At 44.9% G+C, this 17696-nt stretch overlaps 5 protein-coding genes across 10 annotated transcripts; 3 read left to right on the top strand and 2 right to left on the bottom strand.

Annotated features, from left to right (window-relative positions):
• Positions 1-72: 72 nt before the first annotated feature.
• On the bottom strand, positions 73-2230 carry LOC6616799 (guanine nucleotide-binding protein-like 3 homolog). The gene is made up of 5 exons (XM_002041100.2): positions 2122-2230; positions 1172-2057; positions 861-1111; positions 387-797; positions 73-315 (listed from the first exon to the last, which is right to left on the bottom strand). Exons 1-5 carry the CDS (start codon positions 2141-2143, stop codon positions 140-142), a joined length of 1746 nt encoding a protein of 581 aa, XP_002041136.1. The 5' UTR covers positions 2144-2230; the 3' UTR covers positions 73-139.
• A 78-nt stretch (positions 2231-2308) lies between these two features.
• Positions 2309-3343, top strand: LOC6616798 (30S ribosomal protein S11). Its single transcript, XM_002041099.2, has 5 exons — positions 2309-2534; positions 2593-2723; positions 2779-2879; positions 3047-3112; positions 3173-3343. The coding sequence occupies exons 1-5, from the start codon at positions 2338-2340 to the stop codon at positions 3278-3280; spliced, it is 603 nt and encodes a 200-aa protein (XP_002041135.1). The 5' UTR covers positions 2309-2337; the 3' UTR covers positions 3281-3343.
• A 154-nt stretch (positions 3344-3497) lies between these two features.
• LOC6616797 (kelch-like ECH-associated protein 1B) lies at positions 3498-9448 on the bottom strand. Of its 4 annotated transcripts, none has more exons than XM_032720761.1 (6): positions 9362-9448; positions 5846-6162; positions 5514-5771; positions 4772-5454; positions 4443-4648; positions 3498-4378 (listed from the first exon to the last, which is right to left on the bottom strand). In XM_032720761.1, the coding sequence occupies exons 2-6, from the start codon at positions 6152-6154 to the stop codon at positions 3600-3602; spliced, it is 2235 nt and encodes a 744-aa protein (XP_032576652.1). In that variant the 5' UTR covers positions 6155-6162; positions 9362-9448; the 3' UTR covers positions 3498-3599. The 4 variants fall into 4 exon arrangements, with proteins under 4 accessions (XP_032576652.1, XP_032576651.1, XP_002041134.1 ...); XM_032720760.1 differs by lacking the exon at positions 9362-9448 and adding an exon at positions 8617-8634; XM_002041098.2 differs by lacking the exon at positions 9362-9448 and adding an exon at positions 7056-7390.
• A 272-nt stretch (positions 9449-9720) lies between these two features.
• On the top strand, positions 9721-14360 carry LOC6616796 (uncharacterized serine-rich protein C215.13). 3 transcript variants are annotated; one of them, XM_032721539.1, is made up of 3 exons: positions 9721-9840; positions 12150-12788; positions 12831-14360. In XM_032721539.1, the coding sequence occupies exons 2-3, from the start codon at positions 12183-12185 to the stop codon at positions 13977-13979; spliced, it is 1755 nt and encodes a 584-aa protein (XP_032577430.1). In that variant the 5' UTR covers positions 9721-9840; positions 12150-12182; the 3' UTR covers positions 13980-14360. The 3 variants fall into 3 exon arrangements, with proteins under 3 accessions (XP_032577430.1, XP_002041133.2, XP_032577429.1); XM_002041097.2 differs by having other exon boundaries at positions 12150-14360; XM_032721538.1 differs by lacking the exon at positions 9721-9840 and adding an exon at positions 11872-11994 and having other exon boundaries at positions 12150-14360.
• A 754-nt stretch (positions 14361-15114) lies between these two features.
• On the top strand, positions 15115-17544 carry LOC6616795 (serine/threonine-protein kinase 25). The gene has a single exon (XM_002041096.2). It carries the CDS (start codon positions 15359-15361, stop codon positions 17279-17281), a length of 1923 nt encoding a protein of 640 aa, XP_002041132.1. The 5' UTR covers positions 15115-15358; the 3' UTR covers positions 17282-17544.
• Positions 17545-17696: the final 152 nt, after the last annotated feature.

The raw sequence follows: 17696 nt of genomic DNA, 5'->3' as shown, positions 1-17696 counted from the left end.
GATTCTAAATTGAATGCAGCCATCTTTCCATCTTTTCAAAATAATAAAACGATATATTTGTTTTTCAGAGACATTACACCTTTCTATATTATAGTGTACTATCAACAGATTTATTTTATTATTAAAACTAAGGCAGAATTTATTCAATCACATAGTCCTCATCAAAATCGTATTTTTCTGCCTTGGACGAGGATGAACCTAAGCTAAAGCTATCCAGAACGTCTGTAATTTTGGATATTTTTTTCTCGTTGCGAACATTCTGTTTCTTTTTAAGCTTTTGCATCTGCTTGATGCCTTTATTCAGGGATTGGTTTTCTAGAATTTATAAATAACACATCGTTAATACATTTTAATGGTCCATTACCATATGGTTTTGATTTGCTTACCTTCTAGAAGTAAACTGGGATCAACCTTCTCCTTTTCCTCATCCAGCTTTCGTTTGCGACCCTTTGCGGGCTTTTCCTTCTCGTCTATGACCAAGCTGGCAGTTATTTTATCTGCAGGTTCGGCTTCCTCACGCGGCTGTCGAATCTCTAGAGGCCCGCTAGACGTTATCTCCATAATGTCATCCGTTTTCACAGCGCAATGCTCTAGGATTTCCGTCTCCATGGACTCAAAGTTCTCCACATCAAATTCGCGAGCGTCTGAGTGAACTATCGAGGCACTTATGTGCACACTTTGTCCTTCCTGAACTTCCGGAGGCTGTGTGCAGTATTTGATTTTGCCCGTGTTCCAATCGTTAAGCACGCTTCTTGCTGCAGCCACAACATCTGGCACTCCCTTCTTCAGAAATTTGCCTATAATTAGGGTAAATAAATGGATTATTATCATGTACGGCAGTTAGCAATTATAGTACTCACCCATTCTGGCTGCCTTTTTAGCGAAGAATTCCTCAAATGTGTCGTAGTTTGTAATATCGTACATCGTGCAGAAGTAATCCTTGCTGGCACGCTTCAATACGCTCTCGGCAATGGTGAAGGGATCCTTTACATCGCCCACACGCTGTGCATTCTTCAGAACTGCATGTGAGTTTTCACCTCCGCTAGTAAATACGATTCCAGGACAATCGATCAGTTTGATTTTCGAATCCAGCTCTACTTCTTGCATTGACCTGCAAAAATAAATATATTTCATAAGTCCGATGAACTATAAGGGATAAATATGAACTCACTTGGTCACTCCTGGCGTGCTGCCCACCATACAGGACCTGCCGCGGGTCAGCGAGTTTATGATGGAGCTCTTGCCTACATTTGGAATTCCAACAACGCCAACGCGAATCGAGGTCTTGATGCCCTTATTCCGGCAGTAGTTGCCCAACATGGACATGAGCAACTCAGCGCCAATGCAGACAGAACCCTGCATAGCCTTCTCGGTTTTCATTTCGCGCAGTTTGCGGCGTCCCAGCCGGTTGGCCTGATCCTGTGTGGAAGCCTTGAAGGCAGTGACAGGTCCGCTGCGACGGAAGTACTTGATCCAGTTGTTCAGATTCTCTCGCGGCACCAGGTCGGCTTTGTTGAGCACCAGGACCAGTCGCTTGTTGCCCGGAGCACCGCGAACGGCGCGCTCAACCTCATTGCAGCGGGTTCCCAGGGGGTCACGTGCATCAACCACCTCCAAGACGACGTCGGCGTTTTCTATCACCTTGCGGAATTCCTTGAAGTACTGCTTCAATGACTGCTCCTTGGTCACGGCGTTCTTGTACTTCTTTTCGTCCTGATCCTGGGCATCGTTTTCGTGCATTATTCCGTGCACGGTGCTCCGCATGTCTGCATCCTCGACCATGGACTCCAGCGTCTTGAACTTGTTCTGTTCGCGTTCCGCCTTAAAGGCTTCGCGACGAGCCAAACGTTCGGCCTCCTGACGTTGCTTGGCCTCCTCCACCTCCTTGAGGATGTCATCCTTGAAGGGACAGATGTTCGGGATCTGGATGAGCTTCTGTTTCTTGCTACCCTTCTTCGGATTCTTCTTGGCCGCGCGACGTTCCTTTTTGTTGTGGTCGCGCACCTTCTTTTCGATCTTGTGCTTCAAGCGACCGGTGAGCCTCTTGGATTTCTTGGCTGTGGATTTTGACAGTACATGTAGAGCTACATTTAATGTATATACATATATACTATTACTTACTCTTCAACCTTTTTAAAGCCATTTTACACGAGGATAACCGGAATCAAAACCAACTTAAAACAAGAACACGTGAAAATAGTCTTCTTCTTGACTTTTTGTCATTCACCACGAAGCGTGGCCACTTGTTGTGGCGTGCTAGCCAACACTGCCAGTGTTGCCAGACTGCCGGTGTGATGTAATTTGGTTTTTGTGCACCCTCTGCGAATTAAATTAATAATGTCACTGAAAACCGTATTTCTAAGTGCTCTTCGGAGTATTACTATGCCCGCTGTGCCGCTCCAGACTTCTAGGATACACACGAGCGCTTGCTGGCGGAAGGCGGAGGACCGCAAGGAAATGCTGGCATCTTTACCGGCCAAAGACGAAGGAACCGTGGGCGAAAAGACTGTGGACATCGACACACTTATCAACCGGTTGGAATTACATTATACACTTGTAAATAGTCATGAATTTAATTAATTTTCCTTTTAGCAAGGCTAAGTTTTTCCCGGATGCCAGCACCGCCACCACCTTATTCAATGGAACACCCTTCAACGAGCTGCCCATCTGCAACATTCGCGTTTCACCCAACAACACAATTATTTCCGTCACGGATCACAAAGGTGGGTCATCTGGAACTTAACTCTAACCGTGTACTAAAGTATGCCCTCTTTCCAGGAGTCCTCCGGCTGATACGATCCTGTGGAATTGAGGGATTCAAAAACACCCGCAAGGGAACAAACATAGCAGCTCAAGCAACAGCGGTTACCATTAGTGGAGTAAGTCACTTTCAGAAGAAATGGGTTTTACCAAAGTATGATGGTCAAAACTACAGAAGACAACGATAAATTCTTCAAAATTCTTCTTCTTCTTAACCATTTGCATTTGAATAGTATAATATGTACATAGAAATCTCTTAACAGAAATAACTTAAATTGTATTCCAGAAAGCCATTGAATTGGGTTGGAAGACCGTGCGAGTGAAGGTTCGTGGTCTTGGCCCGGGAAGAATGGTATGTTCAAAACTTATTGTCTCTCATGTCACTTAAAAATAATTAAATGTTCCGAATCAGTCGGCCATCAAGGGACTGCAAATGGGTGGTCTGAACATCGTTTCCATTACCGACAACACACATGTTTCCTTCAATCCTCCAAGACCCCGAAAGCAGAGGAGTCTTTAATGTGCAACTTGTTAAGACAACTTGTTTAAAAGCAAAATACACAAATAGTCGTTTACAAACAAATACGAAAACAGTTTATCTTTCAAACGGAATAAATAGCACAGTCACGGTGAGTTTTAATGGGAAGAAATTAAAATATGGCCTTTTTGTTGCCACGGAATAAACAAAACGTACACACAGACCAAAGGTTTGCACAAGATTAATAGCAGCGATTGAATAACTTTGTAAAATATGTTTTTGTTTTATTTTACTTAAATTATTTGTTTTGTTTTCTTAAAGACTTTGGTTGAGGCTCAGCGTGAGGCTCGGATTCGTATTGTCATGTGGCTGCACTCGTGAGTTTTCGCAGGCGACCTTCGATGTGATTGTGGAAAACTTTCGCTGCTGTGCTTAATAAACATTGTTTATGCGCTTTATAGAATTTTTGCCGCATATCATTAGCATTTCTCTCATCCTCTGAGAAAGACGCTGGTGGAGTTCTTCGAAATCTTTCTTCCATTCTGGACCAAGGACAGTTTGGATTGACTAGCTCCTCTGATCTGATGGCGGGAATTTGAAAACTATGGTGTTCTGCAGGAATATCTGGTTTTATATCCATATCCGAGTCACAATTGTTGCAGCCGCTCATTCCGTTTGAAGTATGAAACTGCATGTTGCACGCCGACCCAGGATAATTTGGACTCCCACTGCCGTACGAGTTTTGTGCTGTATGTACATCCCTTTCCCCGTTGTTACTTCCATCCGGCTGTGGGGCGTCACTATCTTCGTAGTCCATAAACGTGGTGGAACACGCCGGCTGATAAATAACCGCCGACGCATGTCCCGATCTACCCGATTTCAGTGGTGTTCCCGTTGTCCAGGTATTCGTTCGTGGATCGTAAACCTCGATTATGGACAAGAAGTTGTTGCCATCGAATCCACCAATAGCGTACAGTTTTTCGTCCAGCAGAGTCAGCGAGAGAGCACTGCGTGCGATTTGAATTGGCGCCACCATGTCCCAAGTATCATTTTCGGTATCATAACGCTCCACGGTGGCTAGTTGACGGGTGCCATCGAAACCGCCAACAACGTAGATGTACTGGTTAATTGCAGCAACACCTGATAGCAATTAAATCGGAATTTAGTTGGAAATTAGATAACAGGATGCGCCAGTCATTCTTACCCGCTCCACTGCGACCCGTTTGTAGTGGCGGCAGAAAGCTCCACTCGTTGTTCTCCGGATGGTAGCACTCCACGCTGGCCAAGCGCTCGTTTCCATCGAATCCTCCGATGGCATAAAGCAGACGGTTGACCACCACAACACCCACACCCAAGCGCTTGGCATGCATCGGCTGTACAAGAGTCCAGCGATCCAATTCCGGGTCATAGCTGCAAAAGATTCAAATAGTTATCGTTAAACTTTGTCGATAGTAAAATAAATATAATTTCACTGCGAAATATTAAAGCCCTAAATTAACAAGAATGTCTTATCAAATAATAAGCAATACTTACTATTCTACCGTGTTGTGGTACTCCATGCCGGCGGATCCGCCCACGGCGTACATCAGCTCGTCCATCACGGCCACGCCCACTCGATGGCGTGGCACGGACATGGGAGCGCAGGGACGCCATGTTTCGGTGACTGCACTATAGCGATCCACCCAATCCGAATCGTAGGAAGATCCAATGTTGTTATTTCGGCCTCCAACCGCATAGAACTTGCCCTTGAGAAAGGCGGCACCCAAACCAGATCTTGGAATGCGTAGATTTGGCAGTGTCGTCCACGTCTTGTCGTCTACATTGTAGGCCTCCAGAATGTCCAGTGAGTGACGGAAAAAGCCACCGGCGACAAATATCATCCGAGTGGTGTTGGGGGTTCGTTCCTTGACACCAGGACACTTGTGCAGCGTTAAGTCCTTGAAGATCTTGGCCAAATACTCCCGACAGGCGGGCACCTTTCGCAGAACGTCGCAGTTTTTCATCTGCTCCTTGAGGAAGTTGGGCGTAAGGAACTGGCAACGGACAGCGCCCAAAATGTGCTCCATTTTACAGTGTCGATTGTCCTCGTCGTATTTCACCCACTTTAGCACAGCGTTGTAAACCTCTCGCTCCTCCTGCACATTCAGTTCATCCCTTCGTATCAGGGCAATCAACTGATATGCCGAGAGCTGCAGAAACTCCTCCTCTTGGCACACCTAGAGGAAACTCAGTGGCTATAGTTTTGTGGACTATTTTCATATCGTAAATAGGTTACCTGAGTGAAATTCCGCTCAATAAACACATTGGCCTTCTTTTGCAGCTCAACACAGCCGTGTTGCTCAGCAAAGTGGGCGATGCCAATGGCGTTCGTGGGATCCAATTGGCGCTCCAGAAAGGCACAGCAGGCATCGATTACGTTTGGCACTTGGAACATGGTGGCCGCGGGCAGGAGTTGGCACACCGTTACCTCAGTCACACGTATTTGGCCGGTGTACATGAAGTAGAGGATGCGTGACATGGCCGTGGGACACACCTGTAAGAGCGAAACGGACGAACTGTTCATCCATTAAACCAACCAATTGAGGGCCGGGCTTGAGCTCAACTTACCCCTTGGAGCTGGACGCGCGACATCTCCGACTCCTTGAGTCCGCCCGTGAACATGGCCTTGAAATAGGGCGATGCCGCCGACAGCACCACTTTGTGGGCAGGAAAGAGCTCCTTCTTCACCTCCAGCACCACGTCCGTGAGCATGCCGTGCGAACGCATCATGTACATCATCTTCAGGGCCTCCTTAGCGTAGTTGGACATGCAGAAGGTCATGTCGTCATCCGTAGCATCGTGATCATCTAGAGTCGAGTGCGCCGATCCGAATCGACCACCGCATGAGATGGAACAACTTTCCGAAGTGTTGCTCATCTCAGCCTCTGGAAAATCGAGCAACAAAATATATTGTAATTGCAGGACATATTCCAGAACATATTCATTTAATTTTATTTCTTTTTAATCTAGCTAACAACTATAAATAATAATAACACTAACACACGCCCTACAGTTGAGCCCCGTAACCCTTGTACCTCGTACCTCATCCATCGCAAATAGATCGACAATCAGCGTGGGCTATTTATTCTATTATATTATCTAATCTGTTATGAATTTGCAAAAAGCCAAGATGGCACTTTAAAGAAATCCTCCAAGTGTGAAATGACGTACTATTCTGTGCATATCCAAGATAACCGAAAGGTTAGATACGACCGACCATTAATACGTTCTAGAAATTAAAGCGCTTATTAATTTTGTTTTTGAAGGCGAATAAGTTGGTAATTTCATAAATTGGGTTTAAAGATTTATAAGTTCTCGATTAGAAAAGATAAGATTAAGGTAAATTATCTGTTTACTATTAAAAAAAAAACACTGTTAGTGCTTCAAGTACACTCTTTCGAATGGATACTATATGGCCAACCGGAATTTGCATTGTCAACACAAACCACTTTCTTTCGCGATAATATTTCAACTGTCTCTAATTATTCAACCGTCCAAATCGAGCAATGCAACCTGGACAAATGCCGTTTCACTCCATTAATTTTTATCATCTCTCACATTCAACTACAGGTGACTTCACTGTAGCACAATCTGGAATCGTTTCAAACATTTTCGCCAATCATTGTGGGCTGTTTTAGAGAACTTGATTCGCAATGTGCACAGTCATGATCAGTGGTTTCTTTTTTTTTTACCAAAAGCACGAGTAACGAATCTGGCAAACTCGTTGCGAATTGAACTGTAGACCCATGGTAAAATCCAGAATGGAAAAAACACCAACCTTCTGGGCGGCAGGGGTAGCTCTTGTGTTTGGGCATGTCGGAGATGTGGGTCTCATATTGCATGGGCGAGTGCATTTGGGTTTGCATTTTGGCACTAATCTCGGATCGATAGGGAGGACGATCCTTATTCACAGCTTCGTCAGTTCGGTAGAGATAGTTCCAATAATCGGGCGCCTGTATGCGCACCACACACTCCACTCGAGATAATGATAATGGCGATTCGCGAACAAAGACTGAAAGTCCGTGTGAAAATGAAAGCGCGCGATCAGCTGCTGCTCCGCAAATCCGCTCCAGCGATCATGCGTGCGCCGTGGAGAGAGCCCGTCAACTGACTGCCATGGTCAGCGTGTGCTCCGGCCCATCGGGAATCCGAATCGAAAGCCCCAGAGCCCACAGAGACTTATCTCTCGCGGGGATAGCGGGGGTGGTGGGAGCGTTACAAAGAGCGTTATCATGCTTACATATGTGTGCACACATGTGACTGAGTTCTTCTTGGCTCTTCCAGGTGAATACACTCCGTGTTTTGACGAGAAACACTACATAATGCCATGAATGAAACGCACGGCCCGCGGGCGTGTTTTTGGTCCGTAACGATGATGCTTACAAATCGTAACCTATGGCAAACATAATTGTTTACCATGATTTTCAGTTTTCGGTGAGAAGTGCCCAACCCGACCAGCAGGTTTTTTTTATTTTTTTTTTATTTTTTGTATGGAGCCTCAGTTCATAATTAATTTGTAGGGTAGCTGCACGGCTACACAGCGTTTTCAAAAAAAATTTACGCGCGTCATGCAAGCAGTTAAGAATTTCGTTGTGTTCAAAAGATAGCTTAAATCTGTTCAAAGTCCGTGCCAAATGAACTATTGAATACAATCAAAACAAAAATAATCTAATTTCGTATGCATATTTCGGGGAATATGTTTAAAAAGAGACGGATACACATTGAAATAAACATTGCTCATTAAATGAAGTAACTAATTAACTAATGGATTGATTTAAATAAAAAATTAATTTTATTTCAAAAATAAAATATTATTTCTTCATATAAAGATAATCCTTAAATTAGTTAAATTAGTCCTTAGTTATTCTAGAAAAGAAATTTAAGTTCTTAAAAACAAAATTGCATCCGTATGTTTTTTTTTTATCTGAATCACCAAATTAAAACCACACAATCAGAAAATTGAAAAAAAAAAATCCCATTTAAGCAGTATGGGCGAATCGAACGCACTTTGGCAAATCCACGCCCGTTAGTAACATTAGTTTATCAAAGTGCGGCTTTAAATTTCCGCATAAAGTGACGCTGGGTTGGTTGTTGGTAAATGAATGATAAAGGCAAAAACTGGGCGAAATAGTGCCGAATCATGCTGAGGAGGCAAAACCTTACACACGGTCGCAGTGTACGAAGGTGTAGGTGAAAACAGCAGCGTAATCAGCACGTATGTTGGGGATGTGTGTGTGTGTGTGTGCAGGTACCGTTGAACTTTGCTTTCACATAAACAAATATTGACCTCCCTGGGGAGAAAGCTATCACCCTTGCACACACGTTCGTACTGTACTTACTATTTACATACATACACACACCCGCACTTCCAATGCCATGTGCCAAACAGCTGATAGAGGCTGTTTAGCTATTGAGCTTTTTCAATAGCTGTTGCGAAAAATAAAGAAAACCGAAGAAAGTTTGTTTATATTACGACACTGTTTATTTTGCGAATTGTTTAAGGCAGCTAAGGCCTAAGCTAAGTCTTTTCCGAAACACGACGAATTGGCAATTGGCGGGCCAGACAGCCGAAATGCAGCGCCCGAGCTTAACGTCGGTAGCTAACAACAACAAACAAGGAATGAGCGCCGTACAGATAAATGCGTGCGAGAACACCGGTTTGCACTATGGGCATCGCAACTGCAACCACTGACGACTAATTTGGCTATGAGATTAGTCTACTGCACAGTTTTGGCGGCTGCATGACCCAACAGAGGCCATGGAAATGGAACTCGAAAGAAGGTTTAAGTGAGCCACTTTGTTGTAAGAGATTACTGCAATGCAGGGCAAACATTTACATTTTATCACCAGGGTTTTCAAGATCTCACAGATACTTTATATATTTATGTATATAGCCACGTAAATAGGCTGGGCAAGTACACCGTTAATTTCTCCCTTTGTTTCATTGAGGTTTTCACTCGCAGATAAATGCACGCTCGTAGATAAATAAAAAGTTTTCAAGCTGGAAACTAAGCTATGCGAGGGTCAGGCACTTTTTGTGCAATTTTTTATTTCACTTTGTATGTTTTATTTACTGCTACTCACATCTGTATTTATTTATTTTGCCACTACACAATGATTTTTTTCTACTCTTCTTCTTGACGTAAACATGCAAGTGCTGGAAAACGCTCGACACTGGACGTATGTAGTGAGAGAGTTGCCAGATGCACAACCAGCTTGTATATATTTATTTAATAAATGGTATACAAGATATCAAACCACATTTAGAATCCATTTTAATTCTTACAACTTTAAAGTTGGTTGTACTATTTAACTATTCTAATCATTTTTTAACTTTTTACATATGGAAGTAGAAATTCCAAGACCTGAACCACCACGACCTATCGAAAGCAAAACGATGGTCGGCAGCACGTGGTATTTCTCCACGTGGTAGCTAAGGTCACACTAGCGCGTTGGTTGTAATTTGTTTGTATCGGCGTCAGTTGAATCGAATTCATTTAATTTGTCGCAAAGTATTTGCTGTTTAAGTATTAGTTGTGCTGCTAGAACTGGAACGCTACAAGGTGGGTGTGCATATGTTAATATTGAGTTACAAATAGCTAACAAGCTGCGGATTTTGCGAGGATTACCTGCGCATCCTTTATGTTGCGGTAGGATAGCGTGGCATACATACAGAAATTTGTGCGCGTACAAAGAAATAATTATAATATTGCAAAAAGTGCGCAAAATTAAAAGCATCAGGCGTTAGAAACATAGGTTTTATTGCCCCGCAAAAGGTCTTTATTGCACCCCTCGCGCCCACGAGCTCACATATTTTCCTTTTTCCAAACAAATTATCGCCAATTGCGGCTGTCGCGCCGCCATTTTAAAAAACGAACGCGGTATCGCTTCCTACAATTGCATGGTACAGTGGTGGCAAAGCATAGTGGACCAGGTCAAAAAACCTGGGATGTCGAAATATCAAACTATAGTTTATTTTTGTTTTCTAATTATAAGTAGCTTGATATGCTTTTCTATCAAACCATAATCTGAATATATAGTTATTGCAATATTATCTACTGCATCATTACATCTATGAATATCGTTATCTATATCCAAATAAATGAGCGATTCAAAAACAAAACGCTAGCTACCCAAATATGCCTATCAAAATAGTAATGTTTGTTTCAGATTTCTCTCTTGTCGAGTTTTTTATTTCTTTTGTGCTGTATACAATATTCTGGCGCGCACTGTATGCCTCCTTTTCTTGCCCACTCACAGACAGTTTGTCGCTGCACATGTGTGGGTTTCTGATTTTTTGTACTCTTCCTCTTGTTTATGTTTTTTGCCGATCCGATCGCAGCTCGTTCAAATTGATTAACTAGACTTAGAGCAGAACCGCCATTAACCACTCGACCATATAAACAGGCATTTATGCTCGAGTTTAGTCAACTCCGCGAAGCAAATATCAAAACAAACGACGAAAAGGGCACTGCAAGAACAATGATAATTCCCCATCAAAGAGGGCTTGGCTATAAATACATGTGTGCACACACACACTCGCATCTGCATGGCAAACCTCGCAAAAACACTCATTTTTGCTGTCTTTTGCTGCAATTGTGTGTATTATTTTTTATGTATTTTTCGCAGCATCGTTCGTTGTCCGCGATTTTGCAGCATTCGCATTTCCACTTTCTAAAAACAAAATAAAAAGAAAACTGCTCAATGCAATTTCTTTCTAAGCGAATTCCCCGTTCCCCCCCTGCCCAACGTGTCACCTAAATAAATGCACCTGGGTGCAACTAGTTTTGATACCCTTACAACAAGTATTGAGGTATACTGATCACAATGGTATACTGAAACAAAAAAAAAAATAAGGATACGACTTTATATGAAATTTATATATGTTTCACGCGCATTATTTGTTTGTACCCAAGACCAAATTTATTAGTTAAAGTTTTTTGGTCTTAAGTTAGTATTCAGTATTTCTACTTAACAAAACCCACAAAAGTATATTATCACAAAAAAATCGGATTTAAATGATTGCTTAGGGTATGCGGCAATCCTGTTAAAGTACTTTACTGAACTTTCGCATTTATCTGGCATCGAGCTGTCTGGGCAGTATACGTCAGCCTACGGCAAGGAAATTTCCCTCCCTTGGCATTTTAGACGAATTTCTTCACTTCAGCCGTTCTCAAAGCGAAAACGTAAAACACACTGGTGCAAACAGCTTTGCGTGTTGGTCAGTATTTGTTAAGTTTGTGTCTCAGTTTGTTTTGAATGCATTTAATAGAACGGAAGCCAGTTAAAAATATGGGGGAAGTGAAAGTCACTCAAGCAGAAAAAAAAAACAGCCAGCGGGCAGAGAAACCGAAAATACACACCCCAAAATGGAAAACCGAATTTTTTACACGAGTATTCTGAATTTCGAAATTTAGAGGTAGAAATTAGCATATGGGTGACCGTTTATTCCCGGTATTTAACGCATCCTAATCTCTGCACACATGTCCATCATAAATGGCAGCTGCATCGGCAGGTAGATTGTCCATACTTCACGTTGCAGGTAATGATTGCGATTCCTTGTCTAGCTACTTAAATCGGGTCAGGATGACAGTACCTTAGAGTTAAGCTTCAGACTTGAATCAGTGCGGACGTGCTAGAAAATCCGACAGAAAACGCTTAGCGTAGAAAATATCAGAAACTGTGATTACATTCTCATGCTGAACAGCAAATCTGTGGTAAGTGAGTGAGGGTATTGAGTTCAGAGCCGGTTCTCGCAAGGAATGTGGTGTAAACAAACCACAAATCAATTCCTGTTTACTTTAGGTTTTCGTTTTCACAGCACTCTGAAATCAACTTATAAAATATTCTCTTTGTTTGTTCTCCCTTGCAGAGATCGTGCAACGCATCGAAGGAAACCTAATCAATGTTAAGCAAAATGGCTAGCAACTCAAGCGGCGGGGGAGGTAGCACTGCAGGCACTGGATCGGGACGTCGTCTGCCACTCTCGCTGAGTGGCGGCTCCACCGTCACGCGCTTGCAGCAATCTTCTGGCAGCAACAGCCGCTCAAATAGCCCCCAGAATGGCAACAAAAAGATCACCGAGTCATTTTTGCCGGTAAAAAAGAGCAATCACCCGCGGTCCGCTTCGTCAGGATCGACCTCTTCGTCCGGATCCAGCCAGAACGGAGTAAGCAAGCCCGCAAATGGCAAAGATAAGGCTCAGAATGGCAGCTCAACAGGCAAAGACCAGAAGGTAGAGAAATCTAAAGATAAGTTGCCGGAAAAGAAGGCAAAGGAAGTGGGTGCCGAAAATAAGGATAAGGATGGCGCTGCCGAAAAGACAGATGTGGAGGTTGTGGTCGAAAATAAGCAAATGGAGGTGGTACCCGAAAATAAGGAGGTGGTATCCGAAAATAAGGAAGTGGTATCCGAAAATAAGGAGGTGGTATCCGAAAATAAGGAAGTGGTATCCGAAAATAAGGAGGAGGTGGTATCCGAAAATAAGGAAGTGGTATCCGAAAATAAGGAGGTGGTATCCGAAAATAAGGAAGTGGTATCCGAAAATAAGGAGGTAGCTGAAGTCGACAATGAAGAGACCAAAAAGGAAGCTGCTACCGTTGAGAGTACTGTTCCTGCTTCTCAAACGACTGCGGATGCTGCGGTCATCGACGATGAAGTAGTGTTTATTCCTGATCTCAGCACTCCTACTAAGGATCGCAAGTCTACACGCAAGTCGGGCAGCCAACAAACGTCACCCATCAGCAAGGCAAGCAACGCTTCGCCTGCCCAGAAGATGAAAACCGAATCAGTTTCTACATCGTCTTTGAACTCCTTGTCTCCACAAGAAGATGTCGATATGGAATCACTACAAGTGGATTCCTCTCCCATTCGCAGCGTCCACGGCAATTCGAATGCCCTGCCGACGGCTACATCTACGCCCGGACGCAGTCTCTTCAGCTTCCGCGGTAGCAACAAGCAAAGCAACGAGGTAGAGCTGGCTGCCCAGACTTCCAGCTCGCCGGTAGGAACTCCGGCTCGCACTTTCGCCCAGATCAGCGGCAGGCGTAGCATACGACCCGTCGACTCGCTGACGCCCTCGAAAATAGGCACCTACAGGTGCGGGAACAGCGATCTGGACACCTCGAACTGCACGAACGCAAGCATGAATGCCACAGTCGGATCAGAGATCCCCAACAGCTCGTCATTTTCGTTTTCATTCTTTGGCCGTGGCCGCAAGCGTGAGCGCACTCCCCCACCACTGGCGGCCTCTCAGTCGACCAGTGACCTGGGCCACGACGTGGATATGTCGTCGCCGCCAAAGCGCGCCCGCTTCGACTTGTTTAGCCTGAATTTGGCTTCTCCCTTCAGCTTGCTGCGCTCGAGATTCTCCAAGGCAACAATCGGTACTCCGACCCGTCTGCGTCTGGAGCCGAACAGTTCCGGCGTGGAGGAACAACATCTGAATACATCTTCGGCTGGCATGCCAGAAGAGGTTGAAGTGGAGGAGGAACAACCCGCCGAAGACGTGACTGTTGGCCAGGAGGCCGTCGCGGAGGATAGCTCCGCCAAGAAGGATGTCAAGGATAAGAACGTCGATGGCCAGGATGGCGACAAGGAGTCCAGCGATGGGGAAAACATTGCCCCTGTTGAAGAGGTGGCCGATGCTGCTGATGTAGCCGGGGTCGTAGCCGAGGGCCGATCCATCTGCTCAATTATGTAATACAGTAGGCCAGACCACACGATACCCTTCCCTTAGTTGATAAGATTATGTCTTAGCATATCTGTTCCACATTCTTTGGTAATTTGTGTTCTGACATAAAGTTACATGTTTAGAGAAAGCTTTATAGCCTGGACTGGTCGGGTAGTTTTTCGCCAGGAAAAACATCGATCTGGCACAGATTCCTTGCTGGTTGGCTCCTCGCGAACTTCCGGGTGCAGACAACCACCGACGAATCTGATTATCTGTACCCAGACAAAAGTGGGTACCAACCGTAGAAAACCCATACGTGTAGTAATCTGTTTAAGGAATTTTATATAAAACACATTCGTGAAAGTCTGTCATCTTTTCGCCGAGTTTATATATTGTTTAGCAATATCAAAAGAAAAAAAAAGAAAAATGTAACACATTTCATAAATAAAGTACATTAAAACGAAATATGTGAATTTTTTCGTGTATGCATGGGTATTAAAGACACTACGATTTTCTTTTTCAGCTATAAATGTGTTAACATAATGTTTATTTGTCAAGAAAATTATTTTGAATGGTGTGAAAATCGTCCTTAGTGGTGGGAAATAAATCATTTTAGTTGCATCGTTAGGAAACCAGATGTTTTTATTTATACTCCTACAACTACACTCATTTACAATAAACAAAAATTGAATATTTAAGCAGCGAGGAAATTCTGCAACGTTACGTTTTTAGCGGGTATCGATGCAACGCATTCCAATATTCAATATTATGTGGCAACGCTGCCAAATGGGTTTTGTAGTTACAGAAGTGGGTAAACAAATAAAATCGTTAACATCTTATGCAAGCATATATATATGTTTTAAGCTTTGGTCTCAGTCGAATAAGCAATAAATGAATAAGTAAGTGAACCGTTTTTAAGCTTTTCATAACTGCTAACGAGTTAAATAATTTAAGGGGAAATAAATACCTATTATTTTTGTGGAAGAATAAGAGTTGCTCTGCCAGACTTAAAAAAAATACTTACGAATCGTGAAATAAATTATATTATTACAATTATAATAAAACATTAATTTTAATATTTCTTTTGCGGTTGGCGGCTCTAATCAACAGCTGGAAAGATATCGATATCGGCATGAGAATATCGATATCCAATCGGTATTCGATACTGCTGCGATACAGCAAAAAAAAAGAGAGATTTCTCGGATTAGATGAGATACCAACGAAAAAATTATTTGTCAAGTGCCCCCGCAGCTTAGCTGAGCCACCAAATAGCCCGCAGAACAGTTCAGTCCAGTCGGGTCCAACACAAGCCAGTCGAGAGCCAGAGGAGTAGCAAGGGAATCCGTGAATCCAGAAGGAGGTGGAGAGCCAGAAGCCACGAAGTGGGAAGTAGAAACCAGATAGGAAACATGTCCTGGACGGAGAAAGTCGATCCCGAGCTCATCTTCACCAAGCAGGAGCGCATCGGTAAGGGCTCCTTCGGCGAGGTGTTCAAGGGCATCGACAACCGCACCCAGCAAGTTGTGGCCATCAAGATCATCGATCTGGAGGAGGCCGAAGATGAGATCGACGACATCCAGCAGGAGATCATGGTGCTGTCGCAGTGCGACTCGCCGTACGTGACCAAGTACTATGGCAGCTTTCTTAAGGGCACCAAGTTATGGATCATCATGGAGTACCTGGGCGGTGGATCCGCCTTGGACCTTATGAAGGCCGGCTCCTTCGAGGAAATGCACATCGGGATAATATTGCGCGAGGTGCTCAAGGGCCTGGACTACCTGCACTCGGAGCGCAAGCTGCATCGCGACATCAAGGCGGCCAATGTGCTGTTGAGCGAACAGGGCGATGTCAAGCTGGCGGACTTTGGAGTCGCTGGCCAGCTGACCAACACCACATCCAAGAGGAACACCTTCGTGGGCACCCCCTTTTGGATGGCGCCCGAGGTGATCAAGCAGTCGCAGTACGATGCCAAGGCGGACATCTGGTCGCTGGGCATCACGGCTATCGAACTGGCCAAGGGTGAGCCCCCCAATTCGGAGCTGCATCCGATGCGCGTGCTCTTCCTCATCCCCAAGAACAATCCGCCCCAACTGACGGGCAACTATACCAAGTCTTTTAAGGACTTTGTGGAGGCCTGCCTAAACAAGGACCCGGAGAACAGGCCCACGGCCAAGGAGCTGCTCAAGTACCCGTTCATCAAGAAGGCCAAGAAGAACTCCTATCTGATTGACCTGATCGACCGCTTCAAGAAGTGGAAGCTCTCCAAGGGCGACGAAAGTGAGACGGAGTCTGAGAACTCTGACTCGGACTCGGATGCCAAGCAGGGCGGCAGCAGCCAGGATGAGCCATGGATCATGACCGTCAAGGGACTGCACATCAACAGTGCTCCGCGGGCGGGTGTCAACAGCTTCCAGTTGCAGGAGCACGAGCTGACCATGCAGAAGCTGATGCAGACCACACACTCGCCAGCCGGCGGCGGTGGCGGGCAAGCGTCGCCTGGTGCAAATACATTATCGTCCTCTGTGTCCGCCGTGGCGGCGTCAGCTTCCTCCGTGTCGGTCATTACAGCCAACGAAGGTGTCTCCTCTGCATCCGCCCTGCCCCCCCAGAACAGCCACGTCCACAACCACAACAACATTAACAACAATAACATCAGCAACTTGAGCAACAAGCATGCCACCACCACCATGCTGAACGCAGCTCCTCCGCCGAGCAGCGTCACAAGCTCGTCGTCGGCCAGTGAGCTGCAGCAGAAGCGTTCCAGCTCGAAGCCGGAGCTGCGCCAGTCGCGATCCGCCGCCCCTCTGGATCAAGTGGAGGATCGCCGTGCCTCTTTGGGCCTGCCATTGCAGTCTTCGGTTCCGACTCCATCGACGGCTGAGCAGCAGCAACAGCGCCGCAGCAGCCAACGTGAATCATTCCATGCAACTAACGCCGCGCTGGCTGCCAGCTGCAGCAGCAGTAGCAACAACCACAGCCACGAGGAGCATGTGGCCACCAACCATGCCAGCCATGTCAAGCACTCTGGGGCGGGACAACGCCTAGTCCAGACGAACAGCGCCTGTCTGAACAACTTCCTCTTCCCCGTGCTAAGCGACATCCAGCGAAAGTACTCCGGCGGAGGATCTGCAGGAAGCGGAGGATCCGGGGGCCGTAACATAGGCGTCGGCAGCGACATTGGCGACCTGAAGTCTGTGTTCGAGCTGGCCGAACGTTCCAGTCCGGGAGTGAGCGACCTATTTATGAAAGAGTTGATCCACATGCTCGTTCCTGGTTACTCGGAGACGCGAATCAATACGATCATGGACCGCGCCATACGCAACCGCAAGTAGCTGGCGAAGACGTAGCCAATTCCGATTCCAAGCAGCCTACTTTAATATATACACAACTTTATTAACGACACTGAGACAACACAAACTGAAACGCTGGAGCAGACATATTCCGACATTTAGTGGCCAACAGAGCGGGAGCGATGTACATGTATTTCAATTGAACAGTTATTTAAGCATACAATATGTATTCGTTTGTTTATCTGCAATATTAATCTAATGTAAAACATATATAACTTCAAAATAAAAACCCCACAAAAAATAAACAATTCGAATTTGGCGCGCTAATGCGAACTTTGGCAGCATTGGTGACTTCATTTTATCTGGTAACGCTGGACGCTAGGGAAGAATGTAGTAAATACTTATTGAATAAACAGGATATCGTTAAATATTTTCAAAATGACTTGGTGATAGAACA

This window comes from Drosophila sechellia, chromosome 3R (assembly GCF_004382195.2).
Source record: "Drosophila sechellia strain sech25 chromosome 3R, ASM438219v1, whole genome shotgun sequence".
In the NCBI taxonomy this organism is placed as follows: domain Eukaryota; kingdom Metazoa; phylum Arthropoda; class Insecta; order Diptera; family Drosophilidae; genus Drosophila; species Drosophila sechellia.
The sequence above is the reverse complement of the archived record's forward strand: the minus strand, read 5'-3'. Positions and strand labels throughout refer to the sequence as shown.